The sequence below is a fragment of the Eubalaena glacialis genome, chromosome 11 (assembly GCF_028564815.1).
Source record: "Eubalaena glacialis isolate mEubGla1 chromosome 11, mEubGla1.1.hap2.+ XY, whole genome shotgun sequence".
In the NCBI taxonomy this organism is placed as follows: Eukaryota; Metazoa; Chordata; class Mammalia; order Artiodactyla; family Balaenidae; genus Eubalaena; species Eubalaena glacialis.
In genome coordinates, this window is record NC_083726.1 from 71,064,251 (window position 1) to 71,083,091 (window position 18,841).

The window sequence follows — 18,841 nt, forward strand, 5'->3', positions numbered from 1 at the left end:
TGTAACATATCTAGTAAATGCCTTGCAAGTAGTAGGTGTTCTATAAACAATGGTTATTATTTAATAATATATGTTGTGTCAGCATTGCTGAGTACATAATGGGCATTTGGGAACTTATTTGCTGTTTAGTAAGCTTTTATCTTTCATTAATTTATCAAACCTGCCATTTTGCCAGGCATTGGAGTGGGCTCTGAAGATACAATGTTAAATGTATACATTTTCCACTTGCTCTCTCTTTTCCTTCCTCATACTTGTGTGCCAAAACCCCAGTCTTGATTAAATTAAACCTTTCACCTACTCTGCACTTGCACCAAGAATCTTGCATGTGGCAAGTAATACACATCCCTCCTGACTGATCTTACTTTATTATTTTTTTTTTCAACATCTTTATTGGAGTAAAATTACTCTACAATGGTACATTAGCTTCTGCTGTATAACAAAGTGAATCAGCCATATGTATACACATATCCCCATATCCCCTCCCTCTTGTGTCTCCTTCCCACCCTCCCTACCCCACCCCTCTAGATGGTCACAAAGCACCGAGCTGATCTCCCTGTGCTATGCGGCTGCTTCCCACCAGCCATCCATTCTACATTTGGTAGTGTATATATGTCCATTCCACTCTCTCACCTCATCCAAGCCCACCCTTCCCCCTCCCTGTGTCCTCAAGTCCACTCTCCACGTCTGCGTCTTTATTCCTGTCCTGTCCCTAGGTTCTTCAGAACCTTTTTTTTTTTTTTTTAGATTCCATGTATATGTGTTAGCATACGGTATTTATTTTTCTCTTTCTGACTTACTTCACTCTATATGACAGACTCTAAGTCCATCCACCTCACTACGGCAGTTATTTATTTATTTATTTATTTATTTTTTAAAACATCTTTATTGAAGTATAATTGCTTTACAATGGTGTGTTAGTTTCTGCTTTATAACAAAGTGAATCAGTTATACATATACATATGTTCCCATATCTCTTCCCTCTTGCATCTCCCTCCCTCCCACCCTCCCCATCCCACCCCTCTAGGTGGTCACAAAGCACCAAGCTGATCTCCCTGTGCTATGCGGCTGCTTCCCACTAGCTATCTATTGTACATCTGGTAGTGTATATATGTCCATGACACTCTCTCACCCTGTCACATCTCACCCTTCCCCCTCCCCATATCCTCAAGTCCATTCTCTAGTAGGTCTGTGTCTTTATTCCCGTCTTGCCACTAGGTTCTTCATGGCCTTTTTTTCCCTTAGATTCCATATATATGTGTTAGCATACTGTATTTGTTTTTCTCTTTCTGACTTACTTCACTCTGTATGACAGACTCTAACTCCATCCACCTCATTACAAATATCTCCATTTCATTTCTTTTTATGGCTGAGTAATATTCCATTGTATATATGTGCCACATCTTCTTTATCCATTCATCCGATGATGGACACTTAGGTTGCTTCCAGGTCCTGGCTATTGTAAATAGAGCTGCAATGAACATTTTGGTACATGACTCTTTTTGAACTATGGTTTTCTCAGGGTATATGCCCAGTAGTGGGATTGCTGGGTCGTATGGTAGTTCTATTTGTAGTTTTTTAAGGAACCTCCATACTGTTCTCCATAGTGGCTGTATCAATTTACATTCCCACCAACAGTGCAAGAGGGTTCCCTTTCCTCCACACCCTCTCCAGCATTTATTGTTTCTAGATTTTTTGATGATGGCCAATCTGACCGGTGTGAGATGATATCTCATTGTAGTTTTGATTTGCATTTCTCTAATGATTAATGATGTTGAGCATTCTTTCATGTGTCTGTTGGCAATCTGTATATCTTCTTTGGAGAAATGTCTGTTTAGGTCTTCGGCCCATTTTCGGATTGGGTTGTTCATTTTTTTGTTATTGAGCTGCATGGGCTGCTTGTAAATCTTGGAGATTAATCCTTTGTCAGTTGCTTCATTTGCAAATATTTTCTCCCATTCTGAGGGTTGTCTTTTGGTCTTGTTTATGGTTTCCTTTGCTGTGCAAAAGCTTTTAAGTTTCATTAGGTCCCATTTGTTTATTTGTGTTTTTATTTCCATTTCTCTAGGAGCTGGGTCAAAAAGAATCTTGCTGTGATTTATCTCATAGAGTGTTCTGCCTATGTTTTCCTCTAAGAGTTTGATAGTGTCTGGCCTTACACTTAGGTCTTTAATCCATTTTGAGTTTATTTTTGTGTATGGTGTCAGGGAGTGTTCTAATTTCATACTTTTACATGTATCTGTCCAATTTTCCCAGCACCACTTATTGAAGAGGCTGTCTTTTCTCCACTGTATATGCTTGCCTCCTTTATCAAAGATAAGGTGACCATATGTGCGTGGCTTTATCTCTGGGCTTTCTATCCTGTTCCATTGATCTATATTTCTGTTTTTGTGCCAGTACCAAACTGTCTTGATTACTGTAGCTTTATAATATAGTCTGAAGTCAGGGAGCCTGATTCCTCCAGCTCCATTTTTCGTTCTCAAGATTGCTTTGGCTATTCAGGGTCTTTTGTGTTTCCATACCAATTGTGAAATTTTTTGTACTAGTTCTGTGAAAAATGCCAGTGGTAGTTTGATAGGGATTGCATTGAATCTGTAGATTGCTTTGGGTAGTAGAGTCATTTTCACAATGTTGATTCTTCCAATCCAAGAACATGGTATATCTCTCCATCTATTTGTATCATCTTTAATTTCTTTCATCAGTGTCTTATAATTTTCTGCATACAGGTCTTTTGTCTCCTTAGGTAGGTTTATTCCTAGGTATTTTATTCTTTTTGTTGCAATGGTAAACGGGAGTGTTTTCTTAATTTCACTTTCAGATTTTTCGTCATTAGTGTATAGAAATGCAAGAGATTTCTGTGCATTAATTTTGTATCCTGCTACTTTACCAAATTCATTGATTAGCTCTAGTAGTTTTCTGGTAGCATCTTTAGGATTCTCTATGTATAGTATCATGTCATCTGCAAACAGTGACAGCTTTACTTCTTCTTTTCCGATTTGGATTCCTTTTATTTCTTTTTCGTCTCTGATTGCTGTGGCTAACACTTCCAAAACTATGTTGAATAATAGTGGTGAGAGTGGGCAACCTTGTCTTGTTCCTGATCTTAGTGGAAATGGTTTCAGTTTTTCACCATTGAGAACAATATTGGCTGTGGGTTTGTCATATATGGCCTTTATTATGTTGAGGAAAGTTCCCTCTATGCCTACTTTCTGCAGGGCTTTTATCATAAATGGGTGTTGAATTTTGTCAAAAGCTTTCTCTGCATCTATTGAGATGATCATATGGTTTTTCTCTTTCAATTTGTTAATATGGTGTATCACGTTGATTGATTTGCATATATTGAATAATCCTTGCATTCCTGGGATAAACCCCAGTTGATCATGGTGTATGATCCTTTTAATGTGCTGTTGGATTCTGTTTGCTATTATTTTGTTGAGGATTTTTGCATCTATGTTCATCAGTGATATTGGCCTGTAGTTTTCTTTCTTTGTGACATCTTTGTCTGGTTTTGGTATCAGGGTGATGGTGGCCTCGTAGAATGAGTTTGGGAGTGTTCCTCCCTCTGCCATATTTTGGAAGAGTTTGAGAAGGATAGGTGTTAGCTCTTCTCTAAATGTTTGATAGAATTCGCCTGTGAAGCCATCTGGTCCTGGGCTTTTGTGTGTTGGAAGATTTTTAATCACAGTCCCAATTTCAGTGCTTGTGATTGGTCTGTTCATATTTTCTATTTCTTCCTGGTTCAGTCTTGGCAGGTTGTGCATTTCTAAGAATCTGTCCATTTCTTCCAGGTTGTCCATTTTATTGGCATAGAGTTGCTTGTAGTAATCTCTCATGATCGTTTGTATTTCTGCGGTGTCAGTGGTTACTTCTCCTTTTTCATTTCTAATTCTATTGATTTGAGTCTTCTCCCTTTTTCTCTTGATGAGTCTGGCTAATGGTTTATCAATTTTGTTTATCTTCTCAAAGAACCAGCTTTTAGTTTCATTGATTTTTGCTATTGTTTCCTTCATTTCTTTTTCATTTATTTCTGACCTGATCTTTATGATTTCTTTCCTTCTGCTACCTTTGGGGTTTTTTTGTTCTTCTTTCTCTAATTGCTTCAGGTGCAAGGTTAGGTTGTTTATTCGAGATGTTTCCTGTTTCTTGAGGTAGGCTTGTATTGTTATAAACTTCCCTTTAGCACTGCTTTTGCTGCGTCCCATAGGTTTTGGGTCGTCGTGTCTCCATTGTCATTTGTTTCTAGGTATTTTTTGATTTCCCCTTTGATTTCTTCAGTGATCACTTCGTTATTAAGTAGTGTATTGTGTAGCCTCCATGTGTTTGTATTTTTTACAGATATTTTCCTGTAATTGATATCTAGTCGCATAGCGTTGTGGTCGGAAAAGATACTTGATACGATTTCAATTTTTTTAAATTTACCAAGGCTTGATTTGTGACCCAAGATATGATCTATCCTGGAGAATGTTCCATGAGCACTTGAGAAAAATGTGTATTCTGTTGTTTTTGGGTGGAATGTCCTATAAATATCAATTAAGTCCATCTTGTTTAATGTATCATTTAAAGCTTGTGTTTCCTTATTTATTTTCATTTTGGATGATCTGTCCATTGGTGAAAGTGGGGTGTTAAAGTCCCCTACTATGATTGTGTTGCTCTCAATTTCCCCTTTTATGGCTGTTAGTATTTGCCTTATGTATTGAGGTGCTCCTATGTTGGGTGCATAAATATTTACAATTGTTATACCTTCCTCTTGGATCAATCCCTTGATCATTATATAGTGTCCTTCTTTGTCTCTTGTAATAGTCTTTATTTTAAAGTCTATTTTGTCTGATATGAGAATTGCTACTCCAGCTTTCTTTTGATTTCCATTTGCATGGAATATCTTTTTCCATCCCCTCACTTTCAGTCTGTATGTGTCTCTAGGTCTGAAGTGGGTCTCTTGTAGACAGCACATATATGGGTCTTGTTTTTGTATGCATTCAGCCAGTCTGTGTCTTTTGGTGGGAGCATTTAATCCATTTACATTTAAGGTAATTATCGATATGTATGTTCCTATTCCCATTTTCTTAAATGTTTTGGGTTTGTTATTGTAGGTCTTTTCCTTCTCTTGTGTTTCTTGCCTAGAGAAGTTCCTTTAGCATTTGTTGTAAAGCTGGTTTGGTGGTGCTGAACTCTCTCAGCTTTTGCTTGTCTGTAAAGGTTGTAATTTCTCCATCAAATCTGAATGAGATCCTTGCTGGGTAGAGTAATCTTGGTTGTAGGTTTTTCTCCTTCATCACTTTAAGTATATCCTGCCACTCCCTTCTGGCTTGCAGAGTTTCTGCTGAAAGATCAGCTGTTAACCTGATGGGGATTCCCTTGTGTGTTATTTGTTGTTTTTCCCTTGCTGCTTTTAATATGTTTTCTTTATATTTAATTTTTGACAGTTTGATTAATATGTGTCTTGGCGTGTTTCTCCTTGGATTTATCCTGTATGGGACTCTCTGTGCTTCCAGGACTTGATTAACTATTTCCTTTCCCATATTAGGGAAATTTTCAATTATAATCTCTTCAAATATTTTCTCAGTCCCTTTCTTTTTCTCTTCTTCTTTTGGGACCCCTATAATTCGAATGTTGGTGTGTTTAATGTTGTCCAGAGGTCTCTGAGACTGTCCTCAGTTCTTTTCATTCTTTTTTCTTTATCCTGCTCTGCAGTATTTATTTCCACCATTTTATCTTCCAGGTCACTTACCCGTTCTTCTGCCTCAGTTATTCCGCTATTGATCCCATCTAGAGTATTTTTAATTTCATTTATTGTGTTTTTCATCGTTGCTTGGTTCCTCTTTAGTTCTTCTACGTCCTTGTTCAATGTTTCTTGCATTTTTGTCTATTCTATTTCCAAGATTTTGCATCATCCGTACTATCATTATTCTGAATTCTTTTTCAGGTAGACTACCTATTTCCTCTTCATTTGTTAGGTCTGGTGTGTTTTGACCCTGCTCCTTCATCTGCTGTGTGTTTTTCTGTCGTCTCATTTTGCTTATCTTACTGTGTTTGGGGTCTCCTTTTCACAGGCTGCAGGTTCGTAGTTCCCGTTGTTTTTGGTATCTGTCTCCAGTGGCTAAGGTTGGTTCAGTGGGTTGTGTAGGCTTCCTGGTGGAGGGAACTAGTGCCTGTGTTCTGGTGGATGAGGCTGGATCTTGTCTTTCTGGTGGGCACATCCACGTCTGGTGGTGTATTTTGGGGTGTCTGTGGCCTTATTGTGATTTTAGGCAGCCTCTCTGCTAATGGATGGGGCTGTGTTCCTGTTTTGCTAGTTGTTTGGCATAGGGTGTCCAGCACTGTAGCTTGCTGGTCGTTGAGTGAAGCTGGGTCTTGATGTTGAGATGGAGATCTCTAAGAGATTTTCGCCGTTTGGTATTACGTGGAGCTGGGGGGTCTCTTGTGGACCAGTGTCCTGAAGTTGGCTCTCCCACCTCAGAGGCACAGCCCTGATGCCTGGCTGGAGCACCAAGAGCCTTTCAGCCACACGGCTCAGAGTAAAAGGGAGAAAAAATAGAAAGAAAGAAAGAGGATAAAATATAGTGAAGTAAAATAAAGCTATTATAAAGCAAAGCTATACAGACAAAATCTCACCCAGAAGCATATACATATAAACTCAAAAAAAAAAAAAAAAAAGAGGAAAAGGGTAAAAATTAATATATCCTGCTCCCAAAATCCACCTCCTGAATTTGGGATGATTCGTTGTCTATTCAGGTATTCAACAGATGCAGGCACATCAAGTTGTTTGTGAAGTTTTAATCCGCTGTTTCTGAGGCTGCTGGGAGAGATTTCCCTTTCTCTTCTTTGTTTGCACAGCTCCCGGCGTTCAGCTTTGGATTTGGAACCGCCTCTGCTTGTAGGTCGCCTGAGGGCGTCTGTTCCCCGCCCAGACAGAATGGGGTTAAAGGAGCAGCTGCTTCGGGGGCTCTGGCTCACTCAGGCCGGGGAGAGGGAGGGATACGGATGCGGGGCGAGCCTGCGGCGGCAGAGGCCGGCGTGACGTTGCAGCAGCCCGAGGCGCGCCGTGCGTTCTCCCGGGGAAGTTGTTCCCGGATCACAGGAGCCTGGCAGTGGCGGGCTGCACCGGCTCCCGGGAGGGGCGGTGTGGAGAGTGACCTGTGCTCGCACACAGGCTTTTTGGTGGCGGCAGCAGCAGCCTTCGCATCTCATGCCCGTCTCTGGGGTCCGCGCTGATCGCCGCGGCTCGCGCCCGTCTCTGGAGTTCGTTTAGGTGGCGCTCTGAATCCCCTCTCCTTGCGCGCCGCGAAACAAAGAAGCAAGAAAAAGTCTCTTGCCTCTTCCGCAGCTGCAGACTTTTTCCCGGACTCCCAGCCAGCTGTGGTGCGCTAACCCCTTCAGGCTGTGTTCACGCCGCCAACCCCAGTCCTCTCCCTGCAATCCGACCGAAGCCCGAGCCTCAGCTCCCAGCCCCCGTCCGCCCCGGCGGGGGAGCAGACAAGCCTCTCGGGCTGGTGAGTGCTGCTCGGCGCCGAGCCTCTGTGCGGGAGTCTCTCCGCTTTGCCCTCCGCACCCCTGTGGCTGCGCTCTCCTCCGTGGCTCTGAAGCTTCCCCCCTCTGCCACCCGCAGTCTCTGCCCACAAAGGGGCTTCCTAGTGTGTGGAAACCTTTCCTCCTTCACGGCTCCCTCCCACAGGTGCAGGTCCCGTCCCTATTCTTTTGTCTCTGTTATTTCTTTTTTCTTTTGCCCTACCCAAGTACGTGGGGAGCTTCTTGCCTTTTGGGAGGTCTGACGTTTTCTGCCAGCGTTCAGTGGGTGTTCTGTAGGAGCAGTTCCACGTGTAGATGTATTTCTAATGTATCTGTGGGAAGGAAGGTGATCTCCAGGTCTTACTCTTCCGTCATCTTCTTCTCACTGATCTTACTTTAAATGTATGACTCCTGAGCTTGCACGGACCCTTGTCCATTCCTCCCCAACTCTTCTCAATGTCTGACTCACAGCTTCTCCTCTGGCTTCAAACTTCTAAATTTTCTAATACCTCCACTCCAGTCACTCATTGCTGATGATCTTGTTTCCTAGCTCACCGAGAAAATAAAAACAACCAGAAGGGAATTTCCACAAACTACCACCGCCCCATCTAACCTACCTAAACCTTGACCTATAGACTTTGCCTTCTCTCCTGGTCACTGTGGATGAACTATTTCTGCTGCCATCTGAGGCAACCCCTTCTACTTGTGCTCTGAGCTCCTTGCTTTGTACGAACTCAGGAAAATTATTTCAGCAAACTTTCCTTTTTTCTCTTACATCACCAATTCTTCGTCCATTTCTCTAACTCCAATGACAAATTCTTGATTTTCATTTCACTTGATCCATCAGCAGTCTTTGGTTTCCAGGACTTCTCACTCTCATCATTTGGCTCCTGTCTTGGTCACTCTTTCTCCCGTCTTTCTCACTGTTTCTCAACTTGGCTAGTTACTCTTCATCTTATACAACACTGAGTATTGAAGAACTTCAGGACTCAGTCATTCCCTTAAGGATCTCTTTCAACTTATAGATTTCAAATACCATCTATTAAATGACAGTCCCAAATGTATATCTGTAATTCAGACTGCTGCCCTGAATTCCAAGATTCAACTCCCTACTCTGCATATCTACATGAACGTCTAATATGCGTCTGACAATGTATCCAATACTGAACTTTCTTTTTCTTTTAATTGGAGTATAATTGCTTTGCAATGTTGTGTTAGTTTCTGCTGTACAATGAAGCGAATCAGCGATATGTATACATATATCCCCTCCCTCTTGGACCTCCCTCTCACCCCCCCCATCCCACCCATCTAGGTCATCACAGAGCACCGAGCTGAGCTTCCTGTGCTTTATAGCAGGTTCCCACTAGCTATCTATTTTACACATGGTAGTGTATATATGTCATTCCTAATCCCACAATTTGTCCCACCCTCCCCTTCCCCCACTGCATCCACATGTTCATTCTCTACGTCTGCGTCTCTATTCCTGCCCTGGAAATAGGTTCATCTGTACCCTTTTTCTAGATTCTACATATATGCGTTAATATACGATATTTGTTTTTCTCTTTCTGACTTACTTCACTCTGTATGACAGACTCTAGGTCCATTCACATCTCTACAAAGGAACCAGTCCTTCTACCTGAATTTTTACCATTTCAGTAAATGACAACTATCAACTTCTAGTTACTCTTGCTAAAACATAGCAATGTCTTTAACTCCTCCCTTTATCTCACACCTACATGCCATCCATCATCAAATTCTGTCAGGTGAATCTTTAACATACATTCTGCAATGCACTGTATTGTGTCCTGCATAATTCATATGATGAAGCCCTAATTCCCAATGTGACAGTGTTTGGTCCTGGGGAGATAATTAGGTCTAGATTAGTTCATGAGTGTGGGGCCATAACTGTAAGATGAATGCCCTTATAAAAAAAGAGGAAAAGGCACCAGGACTCTCTTTCTCTGCCATGTGAGGACACAGCAAGAAGATGATCTCCTAGCCAGGAAGGGGGGCTCTCACCGGAACTTGACCGTGTTTACACCTGCACTTCTTCGTTTAAGCCCCCCAGTCTGTGACAGTTTGTTAAGGCAGCTTGAGCTAAGACACATGCCAAATCCCACTTTGACATTATCTCATTTGCTATCACTGTGGGCCAAGTCCGTATCATTTTTTTCACCTGGATTCTTATGCTTACTGACTGGTATTCCTGTTTACTCTGGTAGCACTCAGGTTCCTTTCACCTTTCCCCCAACTCCTGACCTAGATTCTCTTCTCAATAGATAATCCAGAGTGATCCCTTAAAACGTAAGCCATGTCTTGTCTTATACATTATCTCATTTCATCTTTTTAATAACCCCAACCTCTGCTCAAAACTCTCCGAACATCTCCCATCTAACTCATAACAGAATTAAAAATCCTGCCGATGGTCAATAAAACTCAATAAGACCTTCCCACCTCCATTACCTTTCTGCTCCTTCCCTCCACACTCCTCCCTTGCACGATCGGGTTCAGACACATTTGTCCCTTTGCTGTTTCTTGAATACATCAAGCATGCCCTCCACACCTCCTTAAGGCCTTTGCACTTTCTGTTCTATCTGCCTAGAACGATTGTCTGTCGGGTTTACCTCTCAGTTTCTTTCTGGTCTCTGCTTAAATACACCTTCCCAATAAGTTCATCCTGGACCCTCTCCACTCCTAAACTCCCTTTCTTCTCATTCTTTTCCTGCTTTATTTTTTATTTTTTTCTATAGCAATGATCACCTATAACACATGATAGTATCTACTCTATTACTTGTTTCTCTCTGGTAGCACTCAGGTTCCATCGGCCCCTATGTCATCCACTACTATGCTCTTACAGTACTTATAATAATGCCCAATATGCACTAGGTTCTAAAGAAATATTTACTGAATAAAAGTCAACTTTCCTCAAGAAGCTATCTTAAGGAAATCTTGAAGACAAATTTGAATTAACCAAAGTGAGGAGAAGGAGTTTCAGGAGGAGACATCGTGAACACAGCATGAAATGGTGAAGCACTTTGGTTCCACTAGAGACTAAGGAGTAGTCCAGTTTTGTCTAAGCATAAATTGAATGGAGGTTGGGGGATAGCAGCTTATTAGAGAAGTTCCCAGAAAGCAGATCATGAAGAACAACGTGTACTAAACTATACAACTGAATGTATCTTTTAAGTTATGGGGACCTTTGGGGTAAAAGTATAAGCAGGGGAGGGAACAGGCTCAGTTGGAGAGAGAACAAATTGTATCCATGAAGATATTTAGGAAGCTAATATAATAGTTCAGATAGAAGGTGATAAGGACCTAAATTAGGGACTTGGTTCAGAATAGAGAGCCTGAGAGAAATATTAAAGAGGTACACTCTATGATTTTCCAACAGATGGAATATGGGGATTTGTGTCATGGAATATTTAGAAAGAGTTCCAAAATAACTGGGTAGATGCTGATATAGTTCAATGAGATGAGAAATATAGCAGGGGAAATATGTTTGGAGAAAAAGATAATGCATTTAGCTTTGGACATGTTAAGCGAGAGCTCTCTGGGGGTTATCCAGGGAATGATGGAGGAGATAGTAGCAAAGGCTAATTTGAAAATTGTGTCAGTTTGCCCAGCCTAACCCTAAGTACCATGCATAAGCTGTGGTGTGTGGATAAATGTTTAACAACCAGCTCTTAACAATCAGGAAAAAAAAAGTTTGATTTGTAGGTTTTGCCAGTTTCCATGGGGTATATATTCCCACCATGGCCAATTTTAAGCTACCAACATGAGCTCATTATGCATGGAGTTGGGAAGAGACACACACAATTGGTTCTCATGATTTGGTACATGCTGACTCTGGCACACCATGGAAGGCCTGCTGGCTTTGGAAACTGCCCTTGGAGATATGATAAATATTTCCAGAAATGCTACCTTTGCGGATTCCCTCTAGGGGACGGGCGTCATCATGGGGGCATGCAGTGATCTTGCAGTCCTCCTGAAAGATATTTGAAACAACATTAGCAGAGGTGAGAGCCACCGACTGCATGAGCATTAGTTGGGATGTTATTTAAGTGATTCAAGCATGAATAAGTGATTGGACCAGCTAACCTTTAGGGTTCCTCCCAACCTATTTTTGAGCCAATGACTCTTTCTTTCTGATACTTTATACGGAATCCCCAGCATTGTTGCCAGTCAAGAAATTTTGCTAACAACATTAGCAAAAGTAAGATTAGAAAGAGTGAAATAGTAATATAAGAAATCAAAGAAAATGGCACACTTTTTACCTTCATGTTTTTGAATTCTCTAAATGAATTGATATGCATACTCTCTATAAGCACGTATATGTTGCTTTGTCATAATTTATCTTTAAATAATGTTTTTTCCTCTGTAATTTTGCTCCTTGATGCCACTTTATCGATTTTAGATATTCACTATGATGTAAAATATGATAGAACATTTATTTAGCTTTTAAAACATCTGGATTAGTTACAGATGTCCCTGTCATATTTTAGAGCAATTTATGAGGTGAACATTTTTATATTAAATAAAAATTTGAGAGCCTGATCTATATTAGGTACTACAATTGTGCAACATTTTTGCTTAAAAATTTGGATTAGTTATATGAATGTATTTAAGAATGTAATATGAAGACTGCATGTTTTGCGATGAAGATGTGAAAACATACAATGTCTCAGTGCTAAAGAGTTTCATTTATTATTTTCTAGCTACAGACCTTCTTTTTGCCCAGACAGTATTTGGAAACGCAGTTCCATTGGCCACAGCTGGAGATTGCTATAGTGCTGCCAGATGCCCACAGGTATTTCATAGCTGATTATTTTTTCTCACTGAGTAAAGTTAATACTGTTTCTCTTCATTTACTTTCTTGACCAAAATACTGCAAGAAACATAAGTAAATAGAAAATGCAAACTTCTGACATGAAATTTATTTCAAAGGTTATAGATAAACTTTGGAGGAAAAACATCTTTGCCAATACTGGGTTTGTTTGAAGGGTGTAATAATAAGAATTTTAAATTGTTTAGATCCTGTTTCTCCTTCCATGATGCTTTATCGCTTTCAATCTTTCGACTTAGTCCATAGAAATGAATGGACATAAGTTACAAGGTAAAGGAATGGATCACAAACATGTGACTTTCATACACTGCTGCTAACATCAGTTATATTAGCTGTCTGGGCCTGTAACATTCTCAGAATAACTTTCCATTACTTGTGAAATAATACATTTCCATGTCTTTATTCTTGTTTTTATCCTTTCTTTCTCAGAGTTCTCTTTGCACACCCTTTTATGTCATCTTTGAGCTTTCCAGTACAAAGTGTGCGTCCTAGAAGAAATTTGCTTTCTCATTTTTTTAACATAGGATTTTGTAAGGTCTGTGTGAATAACATTTTTTATGATAAGACACAGAGACATAAGCTAGGTGAATATACCATTATTAGGTAGATTTATAGATTAATGAAAAATCCTGCCCAGGAGATAGTAATTATAATAACGATTTCATTTTGAAGAGAACTAGCTAAAAGGTTTGCCATAGCCCTCTCTTCTAAGAATTTCTCATTTACAGTTTTCATCCTATGACATAGAAAGTATGCTTATGCTAAAAAGAGAGGGCATTTTCTGTATTAGAGAAGGACACTTAAAGGAGTTCAAAAGACACTAGAACTACAGGCTGAAATGAATATGAAAAAAGTTAACTGGAATAAATATATAAATCTTAGGTCCAGAAATACAAGTAGAACCTGGCAGTGTCATATAAAAAGACCTAGGTGTTTTATTCAACCACCATGAGTTCAATATAACTCGTGTAGACCAAGTAGTAATTTGTTTTGTTTTTTTTTTCATATTGAGTTGTTTTTATTGGCTGGCATAATACATGGATTATTTTCCTCTTCATGGAACAAAATGTGATACCACATTTCTTTACAATTAAATTAAGGCTAAAGAACAACAAAGACATTATGGTTCATATGATGCATTGGAAAGATATTGTCTGTGCTCCACTTGAGCAGAGGGTAGAATGCCTTTACTTTGTTGCTTTATGAAATGCCAGGTTTTCAGGGCAAATCCTATTACGGTGTTTTAGTTCCTGCCTGATATTTTGCTTTCTAATCTGCCAGCTGCCACTGCATTGGAGATGCCTCGGGATTGTTCAGCTCATGGTTGGACTTGATTTAGAAATTAAAACTACCAAATTGGGGAAATGTGTCCATTCATTCTTTCTCATCTATTTATCCATCCAATATCTATCAAATCTATAATAAGCTTATTATAATCGTCTGCTTACTTGTCATTTCCCTCCACTAGTCTGTAAGCATCCGGTGAAACTGGTTCCTAGGTATATCTTCAATGCCTGATGTATTTACTGAATAAACAGTAAATATTTATTCAGTGTATGAACTCTCAATGAGCTTTTAGTCTAGGAGAGAAGATAAGACATGTAAATTTGAAAAAAGAATATGTCGGGTTGGGTGTGTGTGTGTGGGGGGACCATAAGAGATTTACTGGAATTTTGAAGATAGAGATCCTAAATAGTACACTCATTAATGTTCTGGGGGGAAATGATCTATCTCCCTACCATCTATTTCTCCATCTACCTATCTAGTTACTTAGGTAGCACTTTAATTCTTTATTCATAAGCCGTAAACAAACCAAGAAAATCAATTGTTTTTTGTTGTTGTTGTTTGTTTGTTTTGTTACTCACATCACTCTGTTATTGGTCAAATCAGTCATACAATCAACTGGGTCATTCCATCGCTGGATGACTTGAATAATATGTATATTTTTTTTATACAGCAGGTTCTTATTAGTCATCAATTTTATACACATCAGTGTATACATGTCAATCCCAATCGTCCAATTCATCACACCACCACCCCCAAGCCCCCTGCCGCTTTCCCCCCTTGGTGTCCATACATTTGTTCTCTAAATATGTGTCTCAATTTCTGCCCTGCAAACCGGTTCATCTGTACCAATTTTCTAGGTTCCACATACATGCGTTAATGTACGATATTTTTCTCTTTCTGACTTACTTCATTCTGTATGACAGTCTCTAGATCGATCCACGTCTCAACAAATGACCCAATTTCGTTCCTTTTTATGGCTGAGTAATATTCCATTGTATATATGTACCACATCTTCTTCCTTTTTTTTTTTTTTAACATCTTTATTGGAGTATAATTGCTTTACAATAGTGTGTTAGTTTCTGCTTTATGACAAAGTGAATCAGTTATACATATACATATGTCCCCATATCTCTTTCCTCTTGAGTCTCCCTCCCTCCCACCCTCCCTATCCCACCCCTCTATGTGGTCACAACGCACCAAGCTGATCTCCCTGAGCTATGGGGCTGCTTCCCACTAGCTATCTGTTTTACGTTTGATAGTGTATATATGTCCATGCCACTCTCTCACTTTGTCCCAGCTTACACTTCCCCCTCCCCATGTCCTCAAGTCCATTCTCTAGTAGGTTTGTGTCTTTATTCCCATCTTACCCTAGGTTGTTCATGACCTTTTTTTTTTTTTCCCTTAGATTCCATATATATGTGTTAGCATACGGTATTTGTTTTTCTCTTTCTGACTTACTTCACTCTGTATGACAGACTCTAACTCCATGAACCTCACTAAAAATAACTCAATTTCATTTCTTTTTATGGCTGAGTAATATTCCATTGTATATATGTGCCACATCTTCCTTATCCATTCATCTGATGATGGACACTTAGGTTGCTTCCATGTCCTGGCTATTGTAAATAGAGCTGCAATGAACATTGTGGTACATGACTCTTTTAGAATTATGGTTTTCTCAGGGTATATGCCCAGTAGTGGGATTGCTGGGTCATATGGTAGTTCTATTTGTAGTTTTTTAAGGAACCTCCATACTGTTCTCCATAGTGGCTGTATCAATTTACATTCCCACCAACAGTGCAAGAGGGTTCCCTTTTCTCCACACCCTCTCCAGCATTTGTTGTTTGTAGATTTTCTGATGATGCCCATTCTAACCGGTGTGAGGTGATACCTCATTGTAGTTTTGGTTTGCATTTCTCTAATAATTAGTGATGTTGAGCAGCTTTTCATGTGCTTCTTGGCCATCTGTATGTCTTCTTTGGAGAAATGTCTATTTAGGGCTTCTGCCCATTTTTGGATTGGGTTGTTTGTTTTTTTAATATTGAGCTGCATGAGCTGTTTATATATTTTGGAGATTAATCCTTTGTCCGTTGATTCATTTGCAAATATTTTCTCCTATTCTGAGGGTTGTCTTTTCATCTTGTTTACGGTTTCCTTTGCTGTGCAAAAGCTTTTAAGTTTCATTAGGTCCCATTTGTTTATTTTTGTTTTTATTTCCATTACTCTAGGAGGTGGCTCAAAAAAGATCTTGCTGTGATTTATGTCAAAGAGTGTTCTTCCTATGTTTTCCTCTAAGAGTTTTATAGTGTCCAGTCTTACATTTAGGTCTCTAATCAATTTTGAGTTTATTGTTGTGTATGGAGTTAGGGAGTGTTCTAATTTCATTCTTTTACATGTAGCTGTTCAGTTTTCCCAGTACCACTTATTGAAGAGACTGTCTTTTCTCCATTGTATATCCTTGCCTCCTTTGTCATAGATTAGTTGACCATAGGTGCATGGGTTTACCTCTGGGTTTTCTATCTTGTTCCATTGATCTATGTTTCTGTTTTTGTGCCAGTACCATATTGTCTTGATTACTGTAGCTTTGTAGTATAGTCTGAAGTCAGGGAGTCTGATTCCTCCAGCTCCGTTTTTTTCCCTCAAGACTGCTTTGGCTATTCAGGGTCTTTTGTGTGTCCATACAAATTTTAAGATTTTTTGTTCTAGTTCTGTAAAAAACGCCATTGGTAATTTGATAGGGATTGAATTGAATCTGTAGATTACTTTGGGTAGTATAGTCATTTTCACAATATTGATTCTTCCAATCCAAGAACATGGTATATCTCTCCATCTGTTGGTATCATCTTTAATTTCTTTCAACAGTGTCTTATAGTTTTCTGCATACAGGTCTTTTGTCTCCCTAGGTAGGTTTATTCCTAGGTATTTTATTTTTTTTGTCACAATGGTAAATGGGAGTGTTTCCCTAATTTCTCTTTCAGATTTTTCATCATTAGTTTATAGGAATGCAAGAGATTTCTGTGGATTAATTTTGTATCCTGCAACTTTACAAAATTCATTGATTAGCTCTAGCAGTTCTCTGCTGGCATCTTTAGGATTCTCTATGTATAGTATCATGTCATCTGCAAACAGTGACAGTTTTACTTCTTCTTTTCCAATTTGGATTCCTTTTATTTCTTTTTCTTCTCTGATTGCTGTGGCTAGGACTTCCAAAACTATGTTGAATAATAGTGGCAAGAGTGGACATCCTTGTCTTGTTCCTGATCTTAGAGGGAATGTTTTCAGTTTTTCACCATTGAGAATGATGTTTGCTGTGGGTTTGTCGTATATGGCCTTTATTATGTTGAGGTAGGTTCCCTCTATGCCCACTTTCTGGAGAGTTTTTATCATAAATGGGTGTTGACTTTTGTCAGAAGCTTTTTCTGCATCTATTGAGATGATCATATGGTTTTTATTTTTCAATTTGTTAATATGGTGTATCTCATTGATTGATTTGAGTATACTGAAGAATCCTTGCATCCCTGGGATAAAGCCCACTTGGACATGGTGTATGATCCTTTTAATGTGTTGCTGGATTCTGTTTGCTAGTATTTTTTTGAGGATTTTTGCATCTATATTCATCAGTGTTATTGGTCTGTAATTTTTTTTTGTAGTATTTTTGTCTGGTTTTGGTATCAGGGTGATGGTGGCCTCATAGAATGAGTTTGGGAGTATTCCTTCCTCTGCAATTTTTTGGAAGAGTTTGAGAAGGATGGATGTTAGCTCTTCTCTAAATGTTTGATAGAATTCGGCTGTGAAGCCATCTGGTCCTGGGCTTTTGTGTGTTGGAAGATTTTTAATCACAGTTTCAATTTCATTACTTGTGATTGGTCTGTTCATATTTTCTATTTCTTCCTGGTTCAGTCTTGGAAGGTTATACATTTCTAAGAATTTGTGCATTTCTTCCAGGTCGTCCATTTTATTGGCATAGAGTTGCTTGTAGTAGTCTCTTAGGATGCTTTGTATTTCTGTGGTGTCTGGTGTAACTTCTCCTTTTTCATTTCTAATTTTATTGATTTGAGTCCTCTCCCTCTTTTTCTTGATGAGTCTGGCTAATGGTTTATCAATTTTGTTTATCTTCTCAAAGAACCAACTTTTAGTTTTATTGATCTTTGCTATTGTTTGTTTCTATTTCATTTATTTCTGCTCTGATCTTTATGATTTCTTTCTTTCTGCTAACTTTGGGTTTTGTTTGTCCTTCTTTCTCTAGTTCCTTTAGGTGTAAGGTTAGATTGTTTATTTGAGATTTTTCTTGTTTCTTGAGGTAGGCTTGTATAGCTATAAACTTCCCTCTTAGAACTGCTTTTGCTGCATCCCATAGATTTTAGATCGTCGTGTTTTCATTGTCATTTTTCTCTAGGTATTTTTTGATTTCCTCTTTGATTTCTTCAGTGATCTCTTGGTTATTTAGTAACGTATTGTTTAGCCTCCATGTGTTTGTGTGTTTTACGTTTTTTTCCCTGTAATTGATTTCTAATCTCATAGCATTGTGGTCAGAAAAGATGCTTGATATGATTTCCATTTTCTTAAAATTAATGCCGCTTCATTTGTGACCCAAGATGTGATCTATCCTGGAGAATGTTCCGTGCGCACTTGAAAAGAAAGTGTAATCTGCTGTTTTTGGATGGAATGTCCTATAAATATCAATTAAATCTATCTGGTCTACTGTGTCATTTAAAGCTTCTGTTTCCTTATTTATTTTCATTTTGGATGATCTGACCATTGGTGTGAGTGAGGTGTCAAAGTCCCCCACTATTATTGTGTTACTGTCGATTTCCTCTTTTACAGCTGTTAGCAGTTTCCTTATGTATTGAGGTGCTCCTATGTTGGGTGCATATACATTTATAATTGTTATATCTTCTTGGATTGATCCCCTGATCATTATGTAGTGTCCTTCCTTGTCTCTTGTAATATTCTGTATTTTAAAGTCTATTTTATCTGATATGAGTATTGCTACTCCACCTTTCTTTTGATTTCCATTTGCATGGAATATCTTTTTCCATCCCTACACTTTCAGTCTGAATGTGTCCCTAGGTCTGAAATGGGTCTCTTGTAGACAGCATATAGATGGGTCTTGTTTTTGTATCCATTCAGCAAGCCTGTGTCTTTTGGTTGGAGCATTTAATCCATTCACGTTTAGGGTAATTATCAATATGTTTGTTCCTATGACCA

At 39.0% G+C, this 18,841-nt stretch overlaps 1 protein-coding gene across 1 annotated transcript in view; it reads left to right on the forward strand.

Annotated features, from left to right (window-relative positions):
- ADAMTS20 (ADAM metallopeptidase with thrombospondin type 1 motif 20) overlaps nt 1-18,841 on the forward strand; it is a 205,735-nt gene that overhangs the window by 169,854 nt on the left and 17,040 nt on the right. Inside the window, exon 37 of the mRNA XM_061204404.1 lies at nt 12,219-12,310. Within this exon, the coding sequence (XP_061060387.1) occupies nt 12,219-12,310 (92 nt within the window). The remainder of the gene's footprint in view (nt 1-12,218; nt 12,311-18,841) is intronic.